The sequence below is a fragment of a genome, unplaced genomic scaffold, assembly GCF_019419815.1.
Source record: "Pyrus x bretschneideri cultivar Hongxiangsu unplaced genomic scaffold, Pyrus_bretschneideri_v1 Contig49, whole genome shotgun sequence".
NCBI classification, from domain to species: domain Eukaryota; kingdom Viridiplantae; phylum Streptophyta; class Magnoliopsida; order Rosales; family Rosaceae; genus Pyrus; species Pyrus x bretschneideri.
This window is the reverse complement of record NW_025999786.1, coordinates 296,312-317,098: the sequence shown is the minus strand read 5'-3', so window position 1 is coordinate 317,098 and position 20,787 is coordinate 296,312. Positions and strand designations below refer to the sequence as shown.

The following is a 20,787-nucleotide window of genomic DNA, read 5'->3' as shown; positions in this document are numbered from 1 at the left end:
GTTCATCCTAAGATCAAGCCCCAACGGCCCTTTGGATCAACGACCTCATCCATCAACATTCAAGATCAAGCCCTGAAGGCCCTTGAAGAAACTTCCATCAACCTTCAAGATCAAGCCCAAAAGCCCTTGAAGAAATCCACACAACCATCATTCAAGATCAAGCCTCGACGGCCCTTGAAGAAAACCAACCGTTCTTCAAGATCAAGCCCAAAAGCCCTTGAAGATCCGCTCATCAATCAACCTTCAAGATCAAGCTCAAAAGCCCTTGAAGAAATCCACACAACCATTATTCAAGATCAAGCCCCGACGGCCCTTGAAGAAAGTGTTCATCCGTTCATCAACTGTTCATCCTTAGATCAAGCCCCGACGGCCCTTTGGATCAACAACTCATCCACAAACCTACACCCTACGAAGATAGAATCAGAGGACCAAATTTGAGAGAGATCGTAACCCCAAAATCATCAAACCAAAAAATATTATTTTGTACACGTATTCCTGTTTCTTGTTTCAAGGAAAATTCGTGTTCACAGTGCCGTAATGAATTCTTGAGATTTTGCAGGCTACGGTAAGTATTTTCTTACTATACGTAGTATGTATATTTTGGAAACTATACTGGTTTTACAGCAAGGGGTTATTATGTTTTCGAAAAGGTTTTTACAAATATTTGTTTCTAGGCCCACTCACCCTTGTTTTTCACCCTTCCAGGTTTTATTGCTAAGCTTACATGTCAACGAGGATTCTTGGTAAATCTTGGTGTAGACGATTACCTTCGATGGTATAATTCTCACCCTATCTTACTGTACTATACTTATGCTTTGACATCACGTGTGAAATGGGTTCATTCCTGCTCATTGCGCACTCTATTACTTGGGCACTTTTAGGTTTAGGTTTATACACGTTTTCCAGATCACTACACTTTATGACTTCGTCTCCTTTCAGGTGTCGGCCAGCACAGCTCAGTTTGGAGTCCAAGTGGACATTCCAAGTATTGCGAACAGGTATTTGAATGATCGAGTTTACGATATAGAAAATTTTATAATATTGTTGATGTTACCCGAGAAGGTAGTGCGTGAGCACGACCAAGACTTTGATTAGACGATGTATGTATATTTTCCAATGAGGGGCAAGATGGTAATATTGCACCCTCGGGAATTATTTGCTTGCTTATCGTGACAACAGTGAGTTGTCGGTACTACGGGCTGCAGATTGTAATATCAATAACTTATTCGTTGAACTTGTTAAGTAAGTAGACATTTTGGTCCGTCTATGTTACTATTTTTATTTATTTATACGTCTGGTTATTTATTTATCATTTGGGCAGTGCTCCTACACGCTTATTCTCGGAGTACGTTACGCTACGCGTGCGTAGGTGAAATTTTTTCTATGTTTAGTTTGGATTTCAGTACAACTAATTTTAAATTTTTCATGATATTATATATGTACTTTTGACGACTTGTTATTATATATCTATTTTGACTTGATGTTTTCGTAAAGAATTTTATATTATAGTATTGTGTTGGAGAAGGAAAGTAGGAGTTTGGGGGCCTGAAAGAGGAATCACGGCACTTTGTTCGCGACGGAATGACATTCTCTTTTATGCAAACACTCTAACTCGATATCTTTTTTATATATTTATTTTCCTACTGTCTTTTCACTACTTTTGTATAACAACTGATTTCAAATTTCAGGGACGACATTTTTTTTAAGGTGGGTAGATTGTGACAATCCGTCCCTAATTTTACGTTTTTATAAATTTTAAATGTGTGAATTGACGAAAATACCCCTATAGGCGAGGGTGTTGATTTTTGTTGACGAGCGTATTGGGAAATATGGGAAACATTCTAGCGTATCCTCATAGTGCTCGCCACTACGAAAGCGTGAGCGTAGCGTAATTTGGAGCTTTAATGAAGGAGTTATGAACGTTTAAAGTTGGGGGCATTTTAGTAAATTTAACCTTCACTCTAGAAGGCTCCAGATTTTCTAGAGCAATCTGATTGAGCCACGTAGACAGTTGTGATGAAGAGTGGAGAAGAGGAAGAGAGAAAGGGACGGTTGAGAGGAGGAAGAAAAGAGAGATAGGGGAAGGGATTGCCCAATCAAGAAAAGAGAACAGAGAGAGAAAGGAGGAGGATGGATCAATTAGAATGGGGAAATGAGGGAAAGTAGAGAGAATGAGGAACTGGCCAAACACATCTCCCTTCGACCCGCGATTAAACCCAACGGAATCCATGATTCCCGACACCTTTCACAACAATTTTTATGGTGAATTGAAGCTGCTCACCCCTTGGAATTGACCTAGCATCCTATCCTTTCCCATTTCCACTCAAAAACCAACAGAAATTGGCCTGAAAATTATGAAGACCGCACAGTGGGTGCGACGAGTCTCATGGCGGTGATCTGCCATTCCTGAAGCAAACTCCATCAACCACCACTCCTATTAGACTCTCCTTGAGCCTAGAAACAAACCCCAAATAACCCTGGAGGCAGCGGAGCACCGGAAAAGTCAAATCGAAGGCCACCATTTTTAGGGTTTCCAGCGGAGACGAATTAGAGCTTTTTCTGGCCAAATTGGCCTTAGCCACAGATATAAAACTTTCTCTACTCATTAAGATCTTCATTTCTGTCAATTTTGGTAATTTTTGGAAATAATTGATTTTTCCGGCAAGGCTGCATGCGGCGGCGCATAGACCGAGATCCCACCTGACCATCCTAGGCTAATTTGATGCCCCGATTCCATAATTGACATCCGTTTAGTGAAATCCTAGTGTTTTAATATAGTTTTGTAGTGGACCGCCTAGTTGGCCGCCACTTGGTTATTATATGAATGGATGATCTGACCGTTGGATCGGCACCAAACTTTAATACGTGATAGTACATAATATTTGTGGACATTATGAAGTTACGAATTGGGAATCCGACATATGGATCTTCCCGAATTGAATTTCTAAAGTTTGTAAAATCCAACGTTGACCACCACTTGAATTTGCGATTGGCGGAGATCCAACCATTAGATCATAAAGAAGTTTTAGTATGTTGTTCTAGAAGCCTAGTGTGGATATTGGGAAGTTACTGATCAGAAATCCATGGGCAGATGTTCCAGATTGACTTATGTAGGGTTGTGGACCTCACCTTCGATAAAGACTTGACTTTTGGATAATATGCTAGGAATTGATCTTAAATATTAAAATCAGTATTAGTAGAGACTATGTAGCGCTTAGTGGGCCTATATTGATTAGTGAGTTGTCCTAGATAACATATACATTGGTTGACTTTTAGGGTTAACCGTTGACTTTTTGTAAAACTTGACGGGGACCTTCCTTAGCGTATTTCGATGCGCTGATTCCGAATCCGTCGTCCGTTTTCTGAAATTCTACCATTTTAGGATAGTTCTTTTATTAGCAGTACTTTGTATGAAAACACGTAATTTTAGTAGCACGTTATATTTACCTAAATGGTTTCGTTTCTAGGTGAAATGCATTGCAAGGACTCTCGATGCTACGAGGCGGGTTTGACTCGGCGACATGATATGTGAGTGGGTCTTTTCTTTCTGTACATATATATATATATATATATATATATATATATATATTGGTTAGTTTCCATATATACAAGCATTAATAAATTCTTTATGCAATTGCCATGATTAAATTAATGTTTATAAGAAATACCTTATTGTTGGGAAATGATGAAATAATCCTACGGGATGCACATGTAAGCTTACTATAAGGAGATGCCTTGATTATATTTATGGTCATGAATAGTACAATATTGATTAGAATTGTTGAGTGGCTGTGGCATGACTATATTGCTGTTATCTGTTCATCATTTGCTGCACTAGCGTCGGTACTCGCCTGGGCCTGGGCCAGTCTTTCACGTGTATGTGCATTTCGCACCATACGCTTACTTTGGATCCATTGTAGGTGCTAGTCCTGTCGTACAGGTTGCCATAGGCAACTCCGACTCGTATGTGATGCGCATAGTGCCAGTCTTCACATGATTGTAGTACTAGAGTGTATATTATTATTACACCCAGTCCTGTTCATGTCAGAATACCTCTACATTAACTTGTGTGTCAGCATGTGTCAATGAGTACCCAATATGATATGTTGCTTATGTGACATTTTGTGATTATGGATGTCATGCCCTTATTTACGAGATATTGTGCCGTAATGAATTCTTGAGATTTTGCGGGCTATGGTAAGTATTTTCTTACTATACGTAGTATGTATATTTTGGAAACTATACTGGTTTTTCAGCGAAGGGTTATTTTCGAAAAGGTTTTTACAAATATTTGTTTCTAAGCCCACTTACCCATGTTTTTCGCCCCTCCAAGTTTTATTGCTGAGCTTACATGTCGACGAGGATTCTTGGCAAATCTTGGTGTAGACGATTACCTTCGATGGTATAATTCTCACCCTATCTTACTGTACTGTACTTATGCTCTGACATCACGTGTGAAATAAGTTCATTCCCGCTCATTGCGCACTCTATTACTTAGGTACTTTTAGGTTTAGGTTTATACACATTTTCCACATCACTACACTTTATGGCTTCGACACCTTCTTGGTGTCGGCCATCACAGCTCGATTCAGAGTCCAAATGTACATTTCAGATTGAGGTGTGTCATGGCCTCTACTCGGCATCCGTCTAGGGTCTAACGCTTTTAGAATTCTGGCATTCACTATTCATGCGAGAATGAAGGAGAAGGATTTCAGCCAAATGAATCACTTTCTTTCTCTTTTAAGTACTTGCAGAAGAATTTTGTTATGAGATTTGAATGATGCTGATAAAACTTGCCTTGAAGGTATCCTATCTCAATATATACCCACGTTTTATTTTATTTATCTATCATTATTGAAAATTCAACCCAATTTATTGAAATTTCTCTTTACACCCAACTAATTGAGTCAATTAATTATTTAAAAAACAAAAAAAACAAATGTCAAACACAAAGGTTTTCTTCAAGGTGATGTAGTCATTGTACGCATATGGATTGTTGGATTTTCAACATAACAAAAAATAAAAATAAAATACCGAATAATTCTAAAAAAAAATTCAAATGTTTTTAACAACATATTTAAAACTAGACGCACTTAAGAAACTTAAAAAGTTCAACCATCTTCTTCGTTTGCCTTTATCTTTAATTAATTATGCTTCTTTGTAATGTTGTGTTTTATTTTGTAATTACAATTAAATTATCGGAATTTAACACAGTGTTTTATTCTCAAAAAATAAATATTATGTACGCAAGTGGCTCTTTACTATAATAGTGTAAATGAGTTAAACCTTTGTATAATGTCGTGGTCTCAAACTCCGTTCGTGATTAATTTAACAATATTTATCGTTTGACAAAAAAAAAAAAAAAGCAATTTTATTGCTTTTGCCCTCCAATTGCCATTGCCCCACGTAACATGTCGGCCGTCAAGATCTATCGTGAGGCTCTTCTTATAAACGCATCTTGCCCCACAAAAATGACCTTCGTACTATAGAAGCAGCGCCTCTTCTATCCAACCTAAACCCCCAAACCTAAACCCTTCTTCTTCTTTGGTTCTTCCCTTCCCATCAGCCTCTTTCTTTCATTCTTCCATTGCCTCCCATATTTCCACAATCCTAAGCTCCGATTGAATTTTGATTCATATGGGCAGTAAAAAGAGAAGCTCCACTTCCATGGAAGCTGCGACTGATGCTGTCGCTAACGATGGCGGCTTCAGTAATCTGAAGAAATCGAAGAAGGGCAAAACAAAGCAGGAGACAACAGAATGTTCTGCCCCTTCTTCTTCTACCGCTCCCACCGCCGTCAAACCCATGGAGAGACAAAAGAAAAGGAAAGCTTTGGACAAAGTGAGGCGCCTCCACACTGAGGAGGCCAAACCCAAAGAACCCAAAACAATGGAGGTGCCTGCTTCGTCTTCAACGAGCGGGGTTCTTCCGGAGTTCCATGTGGGTGTGTTTAAGGACTTGGCTTCGGCTGATGGGTCTCTTAGAGAAGCTGCGGCGGAGGCTTTGGCTATGGAGTTGGTGGCCGTGCAGAGAGCTTATGATGGGCTTGAGAATAAGGAGTTGATTGAAGGTGGAGTGAAGTTGGATGCCGAGAAGGATGATGGGTTGAATGATTGTGCGCCTTCCTTGAGATATGCTGTGCGGAGACTCATTTGCGGCGTCTCTTCATCAAGAGAGGTTTTGATTTTCCACCATTACTTTGTCTTACTTGATATGTGAATGTGGCATGGTATTCGTGTATTCGAATTTTTTTGTGTCATGGTTATGGTTTTAAGTTTAGGCTCTCTTGAATTGTATGCTCCTTGATTTAATTGTTGTTGCTTTTAAGAGTGTAATGTGGGACACATTTGTATTCAAGTCTTGGAAGTATTTAGTCTTTAAGGAATCTAAGCTTTTGGAGCTTTGGTATATTTGCATTAGTCATTGGTTGACCATTGTAATAGACTGTGGTTTATTATCTGATTTAATGCTCTCTCGATGCAAACTGTTTGTTTCTTTTGAAGCCTTCGTTCTTCAACTTATTTAGTTGAATTGCTTTCTTAAGTGAAGTTCATTATTATATCTCACTAAATGCAACCAGAAGCATTTTTGTTTTTCTGTCCTGAATCTCATCCAAGTTCAATATTGAAAGCTTCCAATTGCATGCAAGAGGCTTGGTTTAGGGGTACATAAGGGATGTTTTGTAATTCATTTATGTACCTATAAAATATGCAATAAAGTTTTGGAGACGCATATGTTAATGCGTTGAGTTCAATTTTGTGGGTTGTTGTAGTGCTTTTTTGTTAAAATCTATACATGGTAATTTTCTATTAAATCTGTCAGTTCTGCAGATTATTATAATAAGTTACTAGTTTGAACCATTTCATGGTTAGAGACTGTATTTGAAAGTTTGAAAAATTTTGATATGTCAGTTGTGGCATGGCAATTTAGAATGTGCTCAACATCTTACTGAAATTCTACTTACATTAATAAGTTTTGTTAAATGTTTTTCATTGAGAATTTGGCATGAGTTATTGTGTTCTGATATTAACTTGAAAACCTTCGAATATCACACAAATGCATGTATTTAACAGTTTGATCTTGCCGAAATAAATTTGAGAAGCTAATGTAGTTCAACTTGTGTGGCTAACTTTTGTTATATGTACTATATTTCTTTTCCAGTGTGCAAGACAAGGGTTTGCATTAGGTTTAACTATTTTAGTAAGTACGATCCCCAGCATCAAGGTGAACTCATTGTTGAAACTTATTGTTGATTTCTTAGAGGTCTCTTCATCGATGAAGGGTCAGGTGGGCAAAACCTTTGCTTTATATTTCAAAGAATTCTTTGATTCAATTGCTGTATTTTCCCTAGAAAGTTTAGTTATTGCTTCCTCGTTGCATTGCAGGAACAAAGGGATCATCTTTTGGGTCGCTTATTTGCTTATGGTGCTATTGCCCGATCAGGAAGACTAGCTGAGGAGTGGGTTTCTGATAGAAACACTCCTCTCATAAAGGAATTCACGAGTCTTCTCATTGCCCTTGCATCAAAGAAGCGATACTTGCAAGAGCCTGTTGTTTCGGTTATTGTAGACTTGATCGAGAAGGTAAATTTTCCTGATAAACGAAATATTGCCTTGCATGTGGATGATATATAATCTTTATGCCTGGTCAATAACGATGATGATTTCAGCGATCTATGCCACAAAGTTCAGTTCCAATCAAATGTTTGCAACATGATTGTTAAGTTTTTTTTTTCTTTTTTCAACTCATTGAATAAACAGAAATATTTAGACTGGCTGTATAAACTTAGCATGTTATGTCATTGGACTGTGTGTTATTTATTCATCAGCTCCTAAACCTGACTTTGTTGATCGAGTTACAACACCATGCAAATGGTCTTTTGAGTCTTAAATTTTTGTTGAATATAATTTTGGGTTTTGTTTAATTGTTTGTGTAAGAAAGTAGTCAACATTTGTTAGTGGTGAATCCGTGAAATGATTTTCTTAGCACTGGCCAAATTACCAACCAATCCATGAATTTAGTTGATCTGCAGGTAACTTTTCATCAATTATTCGGATTTTATTTATCAGCACAGACTAGGTAGCTTTAAAATTTGCCAAAGTTCTCGACCTTGTCTTAGCTTTCCAATTGTTTATGCCTCTGTAGTACAGTAGGCTGGGCTTTTATTAAATTGTTCTATCCTAGATGTAAATGTACAATAAATTCAAATGGCCCTTGATTTGGTCATGCAGTTGCCGAAGCTTTTCATGCAGATTAATTTCTCTGCATTTCGTCAAGTGCCATCTCATTAAGGGACATGCCACTGTTTATAGCTTGTTGTCCTGTTTAAGGGACTTGCCATAGTTCATATTCAATTTATTTTAGAAGACAGAAAAAGCAAGTAAAACTTGTGTCTTTTTATTTCTTTTCAGCATTGCTTTCATTTAGTGAAGATCATCCTGTTAAGTTTATTTCACTCACAATTGCAGACTTTATATGTTAGTTGCATTATTCTATAATGTATTCTACATTGTTTTATTGAATATCCACAATAGATAAATTAACTGTAAAAATAAATATGGTGTCTGTGATTATGTGTTTCTAAATACAGCCTTCCTTTGTGCAAATTTTGTAAGACAATGTCGTACCTAAATTTCGTACTTTACTATAAATCATGCTTTGGTGTATAAGAACTGGTTAACATTGTAGCCTTTAGACAGCATCTGTAGGCTGCAGCGGTGGTTTCAACTGGTGTGGTTCTATGCTTTGAAGTCTACATTTTACAGCTTGATTGAGGATCTCTTTTCTTTGTCTTCTAACAGGACTTTCATGCTTGTAGTTCTAGTCAAGTTCAAGTTGTTAAATGATATAGAACTAGAAGGAAAAGAAAAGCATTTTTCATTCAAATATATTATCAGACCAGGCTATAACAGTTAGTCCCAGTTCCTTGATAAGAATCCAGCCCAAAATTGAAGGGGTGGGATATAGAGAGAGTTTAAGTCTTTGTATTCTACACTTTAGTGAATGGTTCTTGTACGTACATTTTGCCATCATTTTGAGGGGTTGAAGCGTTTCCCCTTCTAGAATGTGTCCTTCTATGTGCAGAGACGGGGTTGTTGCTTCTGTTTCCACTGCTTTGTTTTAGCTCCTTGTTTTTTTTTAACCTGATTTTTTTTTATTGTGAATACATAGGTCCTTGCCATCATCATGTCCTAATACATTTACTTCTGTGTATTCTATATTTGCAGTTGCACTCAGAAGCTTTGCTGAATCACATTCTAGAGGCCCCAGGACTTAATCAGTGGTTTGAAGGAGCTATTCAAATTGGAAATCCTGATGCATTGCTTCTGGCTCTGAAAATCAGAGAAAAAACTCTTATTGAAAGTTCAAGTTTTGGGAACCTTTTGCCAGTTCCATTCAGCCCTGACAAACTGTTTTGTGCTGACCATCTGTCTTCTCTTGCTAACTGCTTGAAGGTAGTGTGGGTTTGTGTTTCTGTGTGCCAAATGTGTGGGTTTGTGTTGGTGTGTTCCATTTATGTGTGGGCGTGCATATTTTTCTGCATGATGGACACTTCATTATGGAGGAAAATATTACTATTAACAAAACCATTCCTGAACTTTTTGGTTTGTGTGGAATATTACAGGAATCCACCTTTTGTCAGCCTCGTGTTCACAATGTGTGGCCTGTTCTGGTATACATGCTTTTACCTGATAGAGTTTTGCAGGCTGAAGATGCAAGTTCTGTTTCAAATTCCTTGAAGAGGCCCAAAAAGAATCGCAAGTCTAGCTCTTCTGATGAAGAAATTGCAAAGAACTTTCAGTGCTTCTGTGAGGTGATCATTGAGGGATCGCTTCTAACATCATCTCATGACCGCAAACACTTGGCCTTCGATGTTCTGCTTCTTCTTCTACCAAAGTTGCCTGCATCTTTTATTTCAATTACTCTGTCATACAAGATTGTTCAGTGCATGATTGATATACTTTCTACAAAGGATTCTTGGCTCTATAAAGTTGTGCAACATTTTCTTAAAACTTTAACTGATTGGGTTGGGGATGATGATGTGAGAAGGGTTTCTGTCATTGTGGCTCTACAGAAACATAGCAACGGAAAATTTGATGGCATTACACGAACAAAAACAGTTAAGGATTTGATGTCAGATTTCAGAACAGAATCTGGTTGCATGCTGTTCATTCAGAACCTGTTGAACATGTTTCTGGATGAAAAGCATGCTACTGAGGAGCCTTCAGATCAGAGTCAAACGACAGATGACAATTCAGATATAGGTTCTGTTGAAGACAAGGAATCTGTTGGAACCATGGGAAATTCTGATTTTTTGAAAACATGGATTGTGGAATCCCTCCCCAGTATATTGAAAAATTTGAAACTGGATCCTGAGGCAAAATTTAGGGTCCAAAAAGGAATTTTGAAGTTTCTAGCAGTTCAGGGTTTGTTCACCGCATCTCTTGGGTCTGAAGTAACATCCCTTGAATTACAAGAGACATTTAGGTGGCCAAAAACTGCCATCTCAAGTGCCCTTTGCAGGATGTGTATTGAGCAGCTCCAGTTACTGTTTGCAAACTCTCAGAAAGGAGAGGGGTCACGTCCCTTGCTAAATTGCGTAGAGCAAAGTGACCTTGGCTCATACTTTATGCGGTTCCTTAGCACTTTGTGCAGTATTCCTTCCGTCTCATATTTTCGGCCTTTGGAAACCGAGGAAGAAAACACTTTGAAAAAATTGCAAGCAATGGAAACTTCACTCTCAAAAGAGGTACTTTCTTTGGCCGTTTTTAGTTCCATGTAATTATTTGTCAGGTACTTTCTCAGAAGAGGTACTTCACTCCACGTAATTATGCATCTGATCAACCTAAATTTCTTTTGATTTCAAGTTGAGTTTCAAATTTTAGATTGGAATAAGTTGGATATGACCCCCAATATGTCATAAAACATGGAATCAGTGAGATTTTTAAAATTAGGGGATGGTGTTTCTGATGCGTTATTTCCTAGTAAAGGCCTCTTTTTTTGTTGTTTTCATCCGACTCAAGATAGGTTTAATTCTATTGATGCCTTATTCCGGGGTCTTGTAAATGGTGTGGTCTTACCTTCTAGGCCATCTTCGGCAGAACTACTTTGAACTCAAGTTTAAGATGCATGCTTGTTAATTAATTCTATTTTAGTCTTTCAGTTTCTTGGTTGTACTGTCCTTTCCGTGTTTTTTGGCATGACGTGAAACTTCTTGAATGCTTCAATTGCAGGAAAGGAATTGTCAGCTTACTAATGATGCAAATAGGTTGCATGCACTAAGATACTTACTCATCCAGCTGCTTTTGCAAATGCTCCTTCGACCAAAGGAATACTTAGAAGCAGTCTCTGAGCTTATGATATGTTGTAAGAAAGCTTTTCCTGTTGCTGATCTTCTTGATGCCCCTGGAGAAGATGACTTGGATGATGAGGGTGCACCTGCCATGATGGATGTTCTTGTGGATACATTGCTTTCTTTGCTGCCAGAGTCATCAGCTCCCATGCGAACTGCAATCGAGCAGGTGTGATGGATGTTCTTGTGGATACTTGAATTATCTTACATATATGCTATGTTGGAATGTTAGGAATTTATTTGATATTACAATGTTTTGGAATTTTATTTATGTAGTCAGACAATTTATCTCTGAATGATAATCATGTGCTTTCACTGATACTTTACTGGAATTGTTCTTTTTAATTCTGTAATTTGATTAGTTGGGCTGTTTAATTCTCTCTTCTGATGCTAGACTAGTATATTTTGTGCTGGAGGTACATTATTAGATACCAAATTGATGAACTAGAATACTGCAGTGCATATATGTTTAGAAATCTTCCTGTGTATGTGTGTATACTTGTGTGTGTATGTGTGCCTCTGTGCGTGCACGCGTGTGGGGATGTTTTAAGCAAAACCTAAAAAGACTAATTATCTGGAGTCCATGTCTTGTAGGTTTTTAAATGCTTCTGTGATGATATCACGGATGATGGTCTGTTGCGGATGATGAGGGTCATCCGGAAGAATTTGAAACCTGCTAGACATCAAGATGCTGATAGTGATGACATTTTTGATGATGAAGAAGATGATGAAGATTTTCTTAAAATTGAAGAAGATGAGGGAATTGATAAGGCTGAGACAGGTGAAACAGGTGACAGTGATGAGCAGCCAGATGACTCTGAGGCCGACTCTGAGGCTGCTGATGCGGTTGAGGCAGTTGGCAAAGAAAATCCTGAAGCTTCTGATGATTCTGATGGAGGAATGGATGATGATGCAATGTTTCGAATGGATACTTATCTTACCCAGATCTTCAAAGAGCGAAAGAATCTAGCTGGGGGTGACACTGCACATCACCAACTCATGCTGTTTAAGCTTCGTGTTCTTTCATTGCTAGAAATTTACCTACATGAAAATCCAGGCAAGTGTGTTTTATTCAAATTACTTGAAATACGGAAATGGCTTACAACATGTTTTGCAAGCACGAATTAAAAAAGATATTTCTTTCATTTAAATTTAGCTCGTTGGGTTATGTGTTTTATAATGAAATTGGGATTTATAGATCTGATATCTGTATTTGTGCACCTGGTTGACTCAATTAAACAGGCAAGCCGCAGGTTTTGTTGGTGTACTCAAACTTAGCTCGGGCATTTATTGAACCACCCAGTGCAGAAAGTAGTGAACAGCTAGGACAGCGTGTATGGGGGATACTGCAAAAGAAAATTTTTAAAGCAAAGGACTATCCGAAGGGTGAAGATGTGCAATTATCTACTTTAGAATCTTTGCTGCAAAAGAATCTGAAGTTGGCCTCAAAACCTATTAAGAGAAAGAAATCCGCAACCAAACTGTCCAAGAAGAAACAGTCAGCTTCGTGGAACCGACACAAAATGATTACTAGCCTTGCACAGAGCTCCACTTTCTGGATTCTGAAGATCGTTGAAGCAAGAAATTTTCCGGAGTCTGAGCTGCAGAGGATTTTTGATATTTTCCAGGGAGTTCTAGTGGAGTATTTCAATAGTAAAAAGTCTCAAATCAAATCTGGATTTTTGAAAGAAATATTTAGAAGAAGGCCATGGGTAGGGCACCATCTGTTTGGCTTCCTGTTGGAGAAATGTGGCACTTCAAAGTCAGATTTTCGGCGAGTAGAAGCACTTGATTTGGTGAGTGAAATATTGAAGTCCCTGGGCTCCACTGATGGAAGTAGACAGGAAGCGCTGAAGAATATCATGAAAAGCCATCTGCCGAAACTCTGTCGTCTGATAGAACACTTGCTGACAAATATATCAGAAAAACAGTCAAGGCAGGCTGAAGCGTGGAAGTTTTGTAGCAGGATCCTTCAGATGATAACAACCCTTAGGCTGACGAAGTCTTTCCTTAAAAATTTGTCCCCAGATGCTCATGCCAAGTGTGAATCACAACTCAGTGCACAATTTATTAAAATGAAGACAGTACCACATGAGTGAAACTTGCTGAGCTCATGAAGGAATTATGTTTCGTATTTATGTTAAGGGAAGCTTCTTTCAGTTCCCAAACAACAATACTCAGAAGCAGTTTGTGGTAATACCAATCACCATTTTTGACTTTTGGAACAAGATTGAGCTGATACTTGCTCTTCGACGCCAGTTTCTTGAGGCAGGTACGTGTTATAACTTGAAGGAACTTTCCGTCGGTCAAACATTTTTGAGTTTGTGATTTCATTTGGCAGTTATTTATATGAGTAGTTTTTTCAGACAGGAAGAGTTTAGGGGGTAGCAGGAAAGTACGTACTTGGAACAAGTTTTCACTTATTTTCAATCGAAGAACCTTGCGGTGCTAGAATTCCCGGACATCTCTTGTATTGTACTTGATTCATAATTTGTTTTTTCAAGTGTATGCTGCATGAGGTGATGGGCTGATTTGTCTATTTTGTGCACGCGTTTCGAGTATTGACGCTTTCTGTTTTGGGATCAGCATTTTGAATTTGAACACACTATCAAATGACAGATTGGGACCATTTGCAAAAGCAAACAGGATTTTGACATTTCGGAAATGTTTAAAATTCTTTTTCCTCTGTTCCATGGAACAGCAGATGGAGACACCTTTTTCCCAAGTCCGAAAATGACCTGAAATTGAGGTCAACAACAGCATAAAACTGAGCGAACAAGACTTGGTGGTACTACTGTTTTGAGGTTCCGATGTGTTAGGAATCTTATCATCTTGCTTGGTTTCGTAATTTCATTTCGAGATATTGCTAGAATTAGTCGCTCATGAGCCCGTCGAAACAAAAGCAGGTGGATCCCTTTGTTTTGGATCTCAGTACAGGGGGTTCCGATTTTGATTCTGAAAAAATAATGAAAATAATAATAATAATAATAATAATAATAATAATAATATTAAGGCATTAATTTGGGGACCACGAGGATGCACAAATATAAATAGCAAGTCACACGTTTATATGGGATCAAACAAAACCCATTCCAGCCGTAGAGAATACACTTTTTCAGTTTTCAATTTAACTTTGTTGGGGATTAGAATTTGGAATATCAATTTTGATTGAAGCAGGCAGGCAGCCGTTTTCTATTTTATTAGGGCAGGCAGCAGATGCACAGCCACATCTTACCTTTTTTCGGAAAATGATACTCTTTTTAATTTCTCACACTTATTTAATCATGCGTGTTACTTTTGTTTTGATATATATTCAATCCGACGATAAAAAATGATATAATATTCAATCCAACGATAAAAAATGAAGGCGCAAGTTTGCTAATAGTCAACTAGTCTTAGTGGCAATGGAGGAGGAGCAGCAGAACACATGCACTAAGAGCAGTTCCACCGTGGGCTATTGCCCGGTGGATTGGCGTTGGAACAAGGCCAGATAGCCCAAGGGACTTGGTCCAACGTGTGCTAGCGATGGAGCCTGAGCAGGCCTGAGGGAGAGGCCCAGCACGAGTTGCTAGCCTGAGAGACCAAAGGCAACGTGACGTGGGCTGACATTAGGGCGACTTCTGTCACAATATAAAATTAATAAAAATATATAATATTAATAAATAAAGAAAAAGAAAAATTAAAAAAAATTGTAAAACCCAGCAGGCTTCAAACTCAACGGCTATTGCTGGAGTTCGTCGCCGAGGCTGATGAACACCCACAAACAAATGGTAGAGATCCAGTGCCTCCTCCGCAGCAGCTGTCGCCGCACCTCACACTGCCTTCACCCCCATGCACTCGCGATCACCCTCCTTCCATTGGCGCGCCTAGATCGCACAATTTGAGATTTGTTTTTAAGAGAGAGAGAGAGAGAGCGGGGAAGATCGGGACCGTTGATGGAGGCTGAGGTGGGTGGGAAGGTGAAGATGGAGGAAGAGAGGCAAGGAGCGTTTGGGTGCGTTGGGGGGGGGGGACAGGGGTTAAAAATCTGGGTGTGGATGTCTATTTTGGTTTCTTGTTTTTTGTTTTTTTTTAAATATTTAATTAATTAATTTTTTAATAGAAAGTGGTACAGCAAAACCGATTAAAAATTATATCCGAAATTATAAATAAAATTATTTTGTATTATTTAAAAAAAACTAATATTTTATTATCTATTGCTAGGGTTATTTAGTGTAAAGATAGAGATGCAAAAAACAATTACTGTTCATTAAAGACAGTTATTTTTCACTGAATAGATAGCCCTGTGGGGCCTCAGACACCTGGGTAGATAGCCCTATAGGGCCTTAGAGACACGGTAGAACTGCTCTAAAGATATACAAAGGCTGGCAACTTATCATGCCTCCTCGACTGCAAATAATACTTCGTCATTTTTATTTCATCATATATTATATATACCCAACGCATACCTAAATTGATATTTAATTACCTCACCACCCATCACGGGTTGATTATTATAGAAAGAATTTCCAACCTAACTTGCAAATTTGATTTGGGATGATAACGAGAGCCGAACGTGGGCCCTCGAGACTCCGATACCGTTAAGGATATAAAGTCTCAACCCTCCCTCTTCCATAGAGAGTAGAATCTCTTTGTTTGGAGAGGAGGTAACGGCCACTTCGTTTCTGGCTCTACCTAACCAAATCAAATGATCCCTCCCTTAATTCCGTGCTTAAATTAATTAATCAAAATCAAAGCAAAAAAGATGAAAAAAGGAGTAGAGAGGCAGGAGGAGGCACAACATGAGCATAATGTAAATGGGGAAAATTATGTACTCACTCTGTAAAATATTGTGTACAAATCTCTCTCTAATCTCTCTCTTCCCACTACTAACCCCCATTCCTCTTTCCTTCTTTCTTTCCACTACTAGTAAGTTTCACTACAATTTTTACCACCTCTCTCTCTCTCTCTCTCTCTCTCTCTCTCTAACCCACCTACAACAAATTTTTTCTTCACATTTCTTTGTTTTTACACCTCCAAGCAAACTACCAATTCCCACTACTACTACTTCTACCAAATCCCCCAACAACTGCAATGCATGCAGCAGCCACCACCACCACCACCGCCACCAGCCGACCATCACACAAGAAGTAGCTCACACATCTAACTTCTGCTCAGTAGTTCCGATTCCGACAACTCCCGATCCTGCTCGCATCAACACAGTCAACAATACAATTCAGCTCACGTTTCACAAACCATAATCAGCAGCAGCAGCAACATCATAATATCGTAAAGAAGCAATTACAGCAAACCTTACCTCAACAAAGCAATCGACCCAAACAGTTAAAGGCCTCCTTCCCACATGGAAAGCATACTCTTTAGCCAGCTTGCTTCCTTCCCACATGGATCTTTTCTTCCATGTCTGTCTTCCAATCTAATGCAATTCTAATGCAATTGAATGCACAGACTAGGATTGAACATTATCGTCATCTGAGTCACTCCCTGAAGAACTACCAGAATCTGAATCTGCAAACATCCCACCCCGCAAGACATTTAAGCTCTCTCTCTCTTTGTTTTGTTTTTTCATTCTAATTCAGAAACAGTAAAACTTCATTTACACCAAATCTAAATCCATATTTCAGTTTTGGGTTATACCGCTTGATGAGGAGGAGCCACTGCTCGAACTACCAGAGCTGCTTGAACTGTCACTACTTGCATGGCCACCTACATCTTTCTCAATCTCCACTGGTGGGAAGCTGCTCATTGGCATGTCATCGCCAATGTCCACATCTTCATCTCCTGCTTCACCTTTTTTCGACCTCTTTGGCTCTGCTGTTGCTGCTACTTCAACTTTCTCACTCGCAGCTTGATCCTAAAATAGCAAAAAAATCACAATTCCAGTAAGCAAACATTGTGCAAGCAAAATCATAGTATAAACACAATGCCATTCTAAAGAAACTTCAAAACTCAATCAGGCACTTACCCCGTGGCCTCTGTTTGAAGCAATGTTGCTATTGCTGTTGCTGTTGGTGTTGCCCATCAATGCTTGCCGCTTTATCTTGCTAACCATCTTCTTCCAATTCGTCACAAGCCGATCAAGCTCCCAAAGGGTCTCCGTATCGACGGCCTCAATGTCAAGCTCAATCTCATCCCCATCCTGCTTCAAATGCCCATTCCTCTTCCTTATAATCTGCACAACCTGCTCCATCTTCTCCTGAGGCAAACTCTGCAACCCAATTCCCAACTTTTGCTTCTCCTCCATACTCATATCCCTCTTGTTTGGATCCTTCGCCTTTGGCTTCGGCTGCTTCAATGGCTTCACTCCAGACCCCTTCAATTGTGAGTTCGTCCTCAAAGGAGAAGATTGCGCCAATGCTGGATTTGACAACGGGTTTGATGAGCTCACAGGTGCTGGAACGGGAGATGATCGGACTGGCGGAGGCCGAACCGGCTCAGGTTTCTTGTCGATCCGAACAGGCGTCTCCCTCCTCGAAACCCTCTCGGGCTCAACATGGTTCCAGGAACTCGCCTGCAATTCCTCATCAGAACCCTTTTCGGACCGGAACTCATCTCCGTGTTTGTCAATCAGAGGCTGAAACAACTCCTCAAACCTCGAACGAAGCTGATTGGCATAATTATACACCTCGTGGCCTTGAGGATTGTACCGCATGGCATTTTCGAAAGTCAATCGTACATCAGCTGCGAAATCAGAAGGCGTTGAATAGAGACCTTTGGCAAGATTGGTTTTAACAGTGCCGAGATCCATCGGCTTCTTGATGATGTCGTAGTAATCATGAAGGCCCAACGTAACTACATCAACCGGCCTGTTGAAGATCCAGGCGTACTTCTGCTTCATCAGCTTGGATAAAACCTGCCCACAATTCTTCATAGAATCCCCGTTTTCCAAATGCGACCTCTTGGAATTCGAACTCGATTCCTTGCCGTGAGCGATCGGCAAGGACCGTTTCGACCCAGCCATCTTCTTATTGCCGATCGGCTTCTTGTGAGCCGACTTAGGGTTGAAGTGGCCGGCTTCAATTTGATTCTTGAGAACGCGAATCTGGTCGAGCTCATAGAGGAGGCGGTTCTTGAGCTCAACCAGCTCTTTTCTCGAATAGCTCGCGATGTTGAAGCTGACGTATTGGGACTGAACGGGATTGACGTCGTTCGTGTTCGATCGCCGATGGTGGTTGATCGACGAAGCGTCGTCTGATGCAGTCTGAGTGACGGCCGGCGACTCATCGTTAAAATCGGAATGATGAGCTTGGAATTGTCGCTTTTTAGGTTTAGGGTTAGGGTTACGGTGAGTGTTTGATGAAGAAAAGGGAACTTTCCCCATGAATCCTCCTCGGGCTCCGGCTCCTCCACCTCTGGGTTGCTGCGGCCAATTGGGTTCGTTCCGGTTCGCTAAGACGGCGGACGCCATAGCTGTACGGTGTTCGAAGCTTCGCCCTCGGCTAGGGTTCCAGTTGAGCTCCGGCTAGGGATTCTCAATGCAGGTGAAGGACGAGGCACCATGAATCGGCCCCAACGTGACCCACACGCGCCTCCAAGAAATTGGCAGAGAGAGAGAGAGGGACGTAGAAGCTTTGGGTAGAGAGGTTAGGGTATGTGGGATTTTACCCTTAATCTGAGCGAGGAACGAGAGGAGGACCAGGCCGCTTCTTAAAGGCGGCCAGATCTACCCGAGGACGTTTCGGGCACCTATATGACCGTCAATTGGGCTAGGACCGTTGATCCGACGGTAGAACATGAATTCCTTGCTGCCCGTGGAACTGACCGCGTGTTCTGGCAGGGACGGTAGGGATGGAAAAGAAGAGCGCACGTGGCCGAATGTGAACCGTTGGATTTCCAACAAGGGTTTCCTCGAGGCGGGATCTGTAATTTGGAGTTTGATTTGGGAGTGAATTTGGAATGAATGTTTCGTGCATTTAGGGCTTTTCCAAAGTGAAGCGTGGGGTCCACATCCGATGACGTGGACTGGGCTGGGTGGGACTGTGCGTTCCGCCGTAAACGAGAAGTTAAGCACACGCGCAGTGAGGGGGCAGTGATCCCGTGCGAGACTCCCTTTGGTTTTCAAGGGCACTTTGGTAAATGCAAACCAGATACGGGGTTACGAAAAACGACAATTTATATCCCGCCTCGTAGCGACACCTGAAACGACAAGAGTTTCACGCTCAGAAAAAATTTAAAACAATAATAAAAGAACACCTGCGCTTTAATTTTTTTTTTTTTCTTTTTTAAAAGAAATTCCTCAAAATATAAGTCCTCTTATTAGATCTGGCATTCGTGTCGTATTTTTCGTTAGCTTAACAGGTCGTATTGTATAATAGTCGTTAAAGTAAACGGGTAATATGACCGGACCCGAAATCAACCAGTTAATATTATCAGGTAATATGACCCAACCCGTTACCTGTTAAGAAAAATATATTTTAAATCAATAAAAATGAAAATGAAAAACATAATTTGACCCAAAAAAATGTAAAACATAATACTAAATTAGTATATACATACTAAATTTCGGAGTTGACCCATTTATGAAAGCTGTAAAACTTTTCATTACGAGTGATTACGTTTTTCACACTTCTACAATAATTTTTATTAATTTTATTAATTTTGCACTCAAATAAAAAACATTGTTCATGAGATTTGGAGGGTTTTAAAAATCTAAACGACCATGTAACCATCGTCTAAACATTGAGAATGCAATTATGAACGTTTATTATGCTTTCACATGTGACATCCCACATCGCCTAGGGGAGTGATCCTTAAATGGATATTCCCATCTCTACCTAGAGCGAGGCCTTTTGGGAGCTCACTGGCTTCGGGTTCCGTAGGAACTCCGAAGTTAAGCGAGAAGGGGGCTTGAGCAATCCCATGATGGGTGACCCATTGGGAAGTTGCTCGTGAGTTCCCAAAAACAAAACCGTGAGGGAATGGTAAGCCCAAAGCGGACAATATCGTGCTACGGTAGCGGAGCGGGCCCAGGAAGTGGTCTGCCCCGGGCCGGGATGTGACAATTTGGTATCAGAGCCTAACCCTGGCTGCGTGTGTACCGACGAGGACGTCGGGCCCCTAAGGGGGGTGGATTGTGACATCCCACATCGCCCAGGGGTGTGATCCTTATATGTATATCTCATCCCTATCTAGCACGAGGCCTTTTGGGAGCTCACTGGCTTCGGATTCCATGGGAACTTCGAAGTTAAGCGAGTAGCGCGCGAGAGCATTCCCAGGATGGGTGACCCATCGGGAAGTTCTCGTGTGAGTTCCCAGAAACAAAACCGTGAGGGCGTGGTAGGGGCCCAAAGCGGACAATATCGTGCTACGGTGGTGGAGCGGGCCCGGGAAGTGGTCCGCCCCGGGCCGGGATGTGACATCACATCTTTCAGACTTATACATTAATAATTATCATAACTCCTTAAAAATACTATTCATGAGAGTTTGTATGGTTTTAA

General features: G+C 40.2%; 2 protein-coding genes across 4 annotated transcripts; one reads left to right on the top strand and one right to left on the bottom strand.

Moving 5' to 3' along the window:
• The first annotated feature begins 5,520 nt into the window (after window positions 1-5,520).
• On the top strand, window positions 5,521-13,914 carry LOC103956118 (rDNA transcriptional regulator pol5-like). 3 transcript variants are annotated; one of them, XR_001953841.2, is made up of 9 exons: window positions 5,521-6,177; window positions 7,162-7,287; window positions 7,386-7,583; window positions 9,228-9,455; window positions 9,626-10,750; window positions 11,235-11,522; window positions 11,948-12,410; window positions 12,596-13,625; window positions 13,720-13,914. XR_001953841.2 is itself a non-coding variant. In XM_018649629.2 (8 exons), exons 1-8 carry the CDS (start codon window positions 5,638-5,640, stop codon window positions 13,450-13,452), a joined length of 3,825 nt encoding a protein of 1,274 aa, XP_018505145.2. In that variant the 5' UTR covers window positions 5,521-5,637; the 3' UTR covers window positions 13,453-13,914. The 3 variants fall into 3 exon arrangements, 2 of the variants coding, with proteins under 2 accessions (XP_018505145.2, XP_048424634.1); XM_018649629.2 differs by having other exon boundaries at window positions 12,596-13,914; XM_048568677.1 differs by lacking the exon at window positions 7,162-7,287 and having other exon boundaries at window positions 12,596-13,914.
• A 2,227-nt stretch (window positions 13,915-16,141) lies between these two features.
• On the bottom strand, window positions 16,142-18,982 carry LOC103956119 (transcription factor GTE7). The gene is made up of 4 exons (XM_009368059.2): window positions 17,316-18,982; window positions 16,988-17,204; window positions 16,650-16,858; window positions 16,142-16,537 (listed from the first exon to the last, which is right to left on the bottom strand). Exons 1-3 carry the CDS (start codon window positions 18,756-18,758, stop codon window positions 16,800-16,802), a joined length of 1,719 nt encoding a protein of 572 aa, XP_009366334.1. The 5' UTR covers window positions 18,759-18,982; the 3' UTR covers window positions 16,142-16,537; window positions 16,650-16,799.
• Between the last annotated feature and the right edge of the window lie 1,805 nt (window positions 18,983-20,787).

Bases quoted from the DNA above. Each gene is read 5' to 3' on its own strand.
- LOC103956118 (XM_018649629.2), top strand. From the start codon at position 5,638: ATGGGCAGTAAAAAGAGAAGCTCCACTTCCATGGAAGCTGCGACTGAT. The intron at 6,178-7,161 runs GTTTTGATTTTC...TTTCTTTTCCAG, and splicing joins GCGTCTCTTCATCAAGAGAG to TGTGCAAGACAAGGGTTTGC. The intron at 9,456-9,625 runs GTAGTGTGGGTT...GGAATATTACAG, and splicing joins CTCTTGCTAACTGCTTGAAG to GAATCCACCTTTTGTCAGCC.
- LOC103956119 (XM_009368059.2), bottom strand. From the start codon at position 18,758: ATGGCGTCCGCCGTCTTAGCGAACCGGAACGAACCCAATTGGCCGCAG. The intron at 17,205-17,315 runs GTAAGTGCCTGA...TTGCTATTTTAG, and splicing joins CTTCAAACAGAGGCCACGGG to GATCAAGCTGCGAGTGAGAA. The intron at 16,859-16,987 runs GTATAACCCAAA...GGATGTTTGCAG, and splicing joins TGGCTCCTCCTCATCAAGCG to ATTCAGATTCTGGTAGTTCT.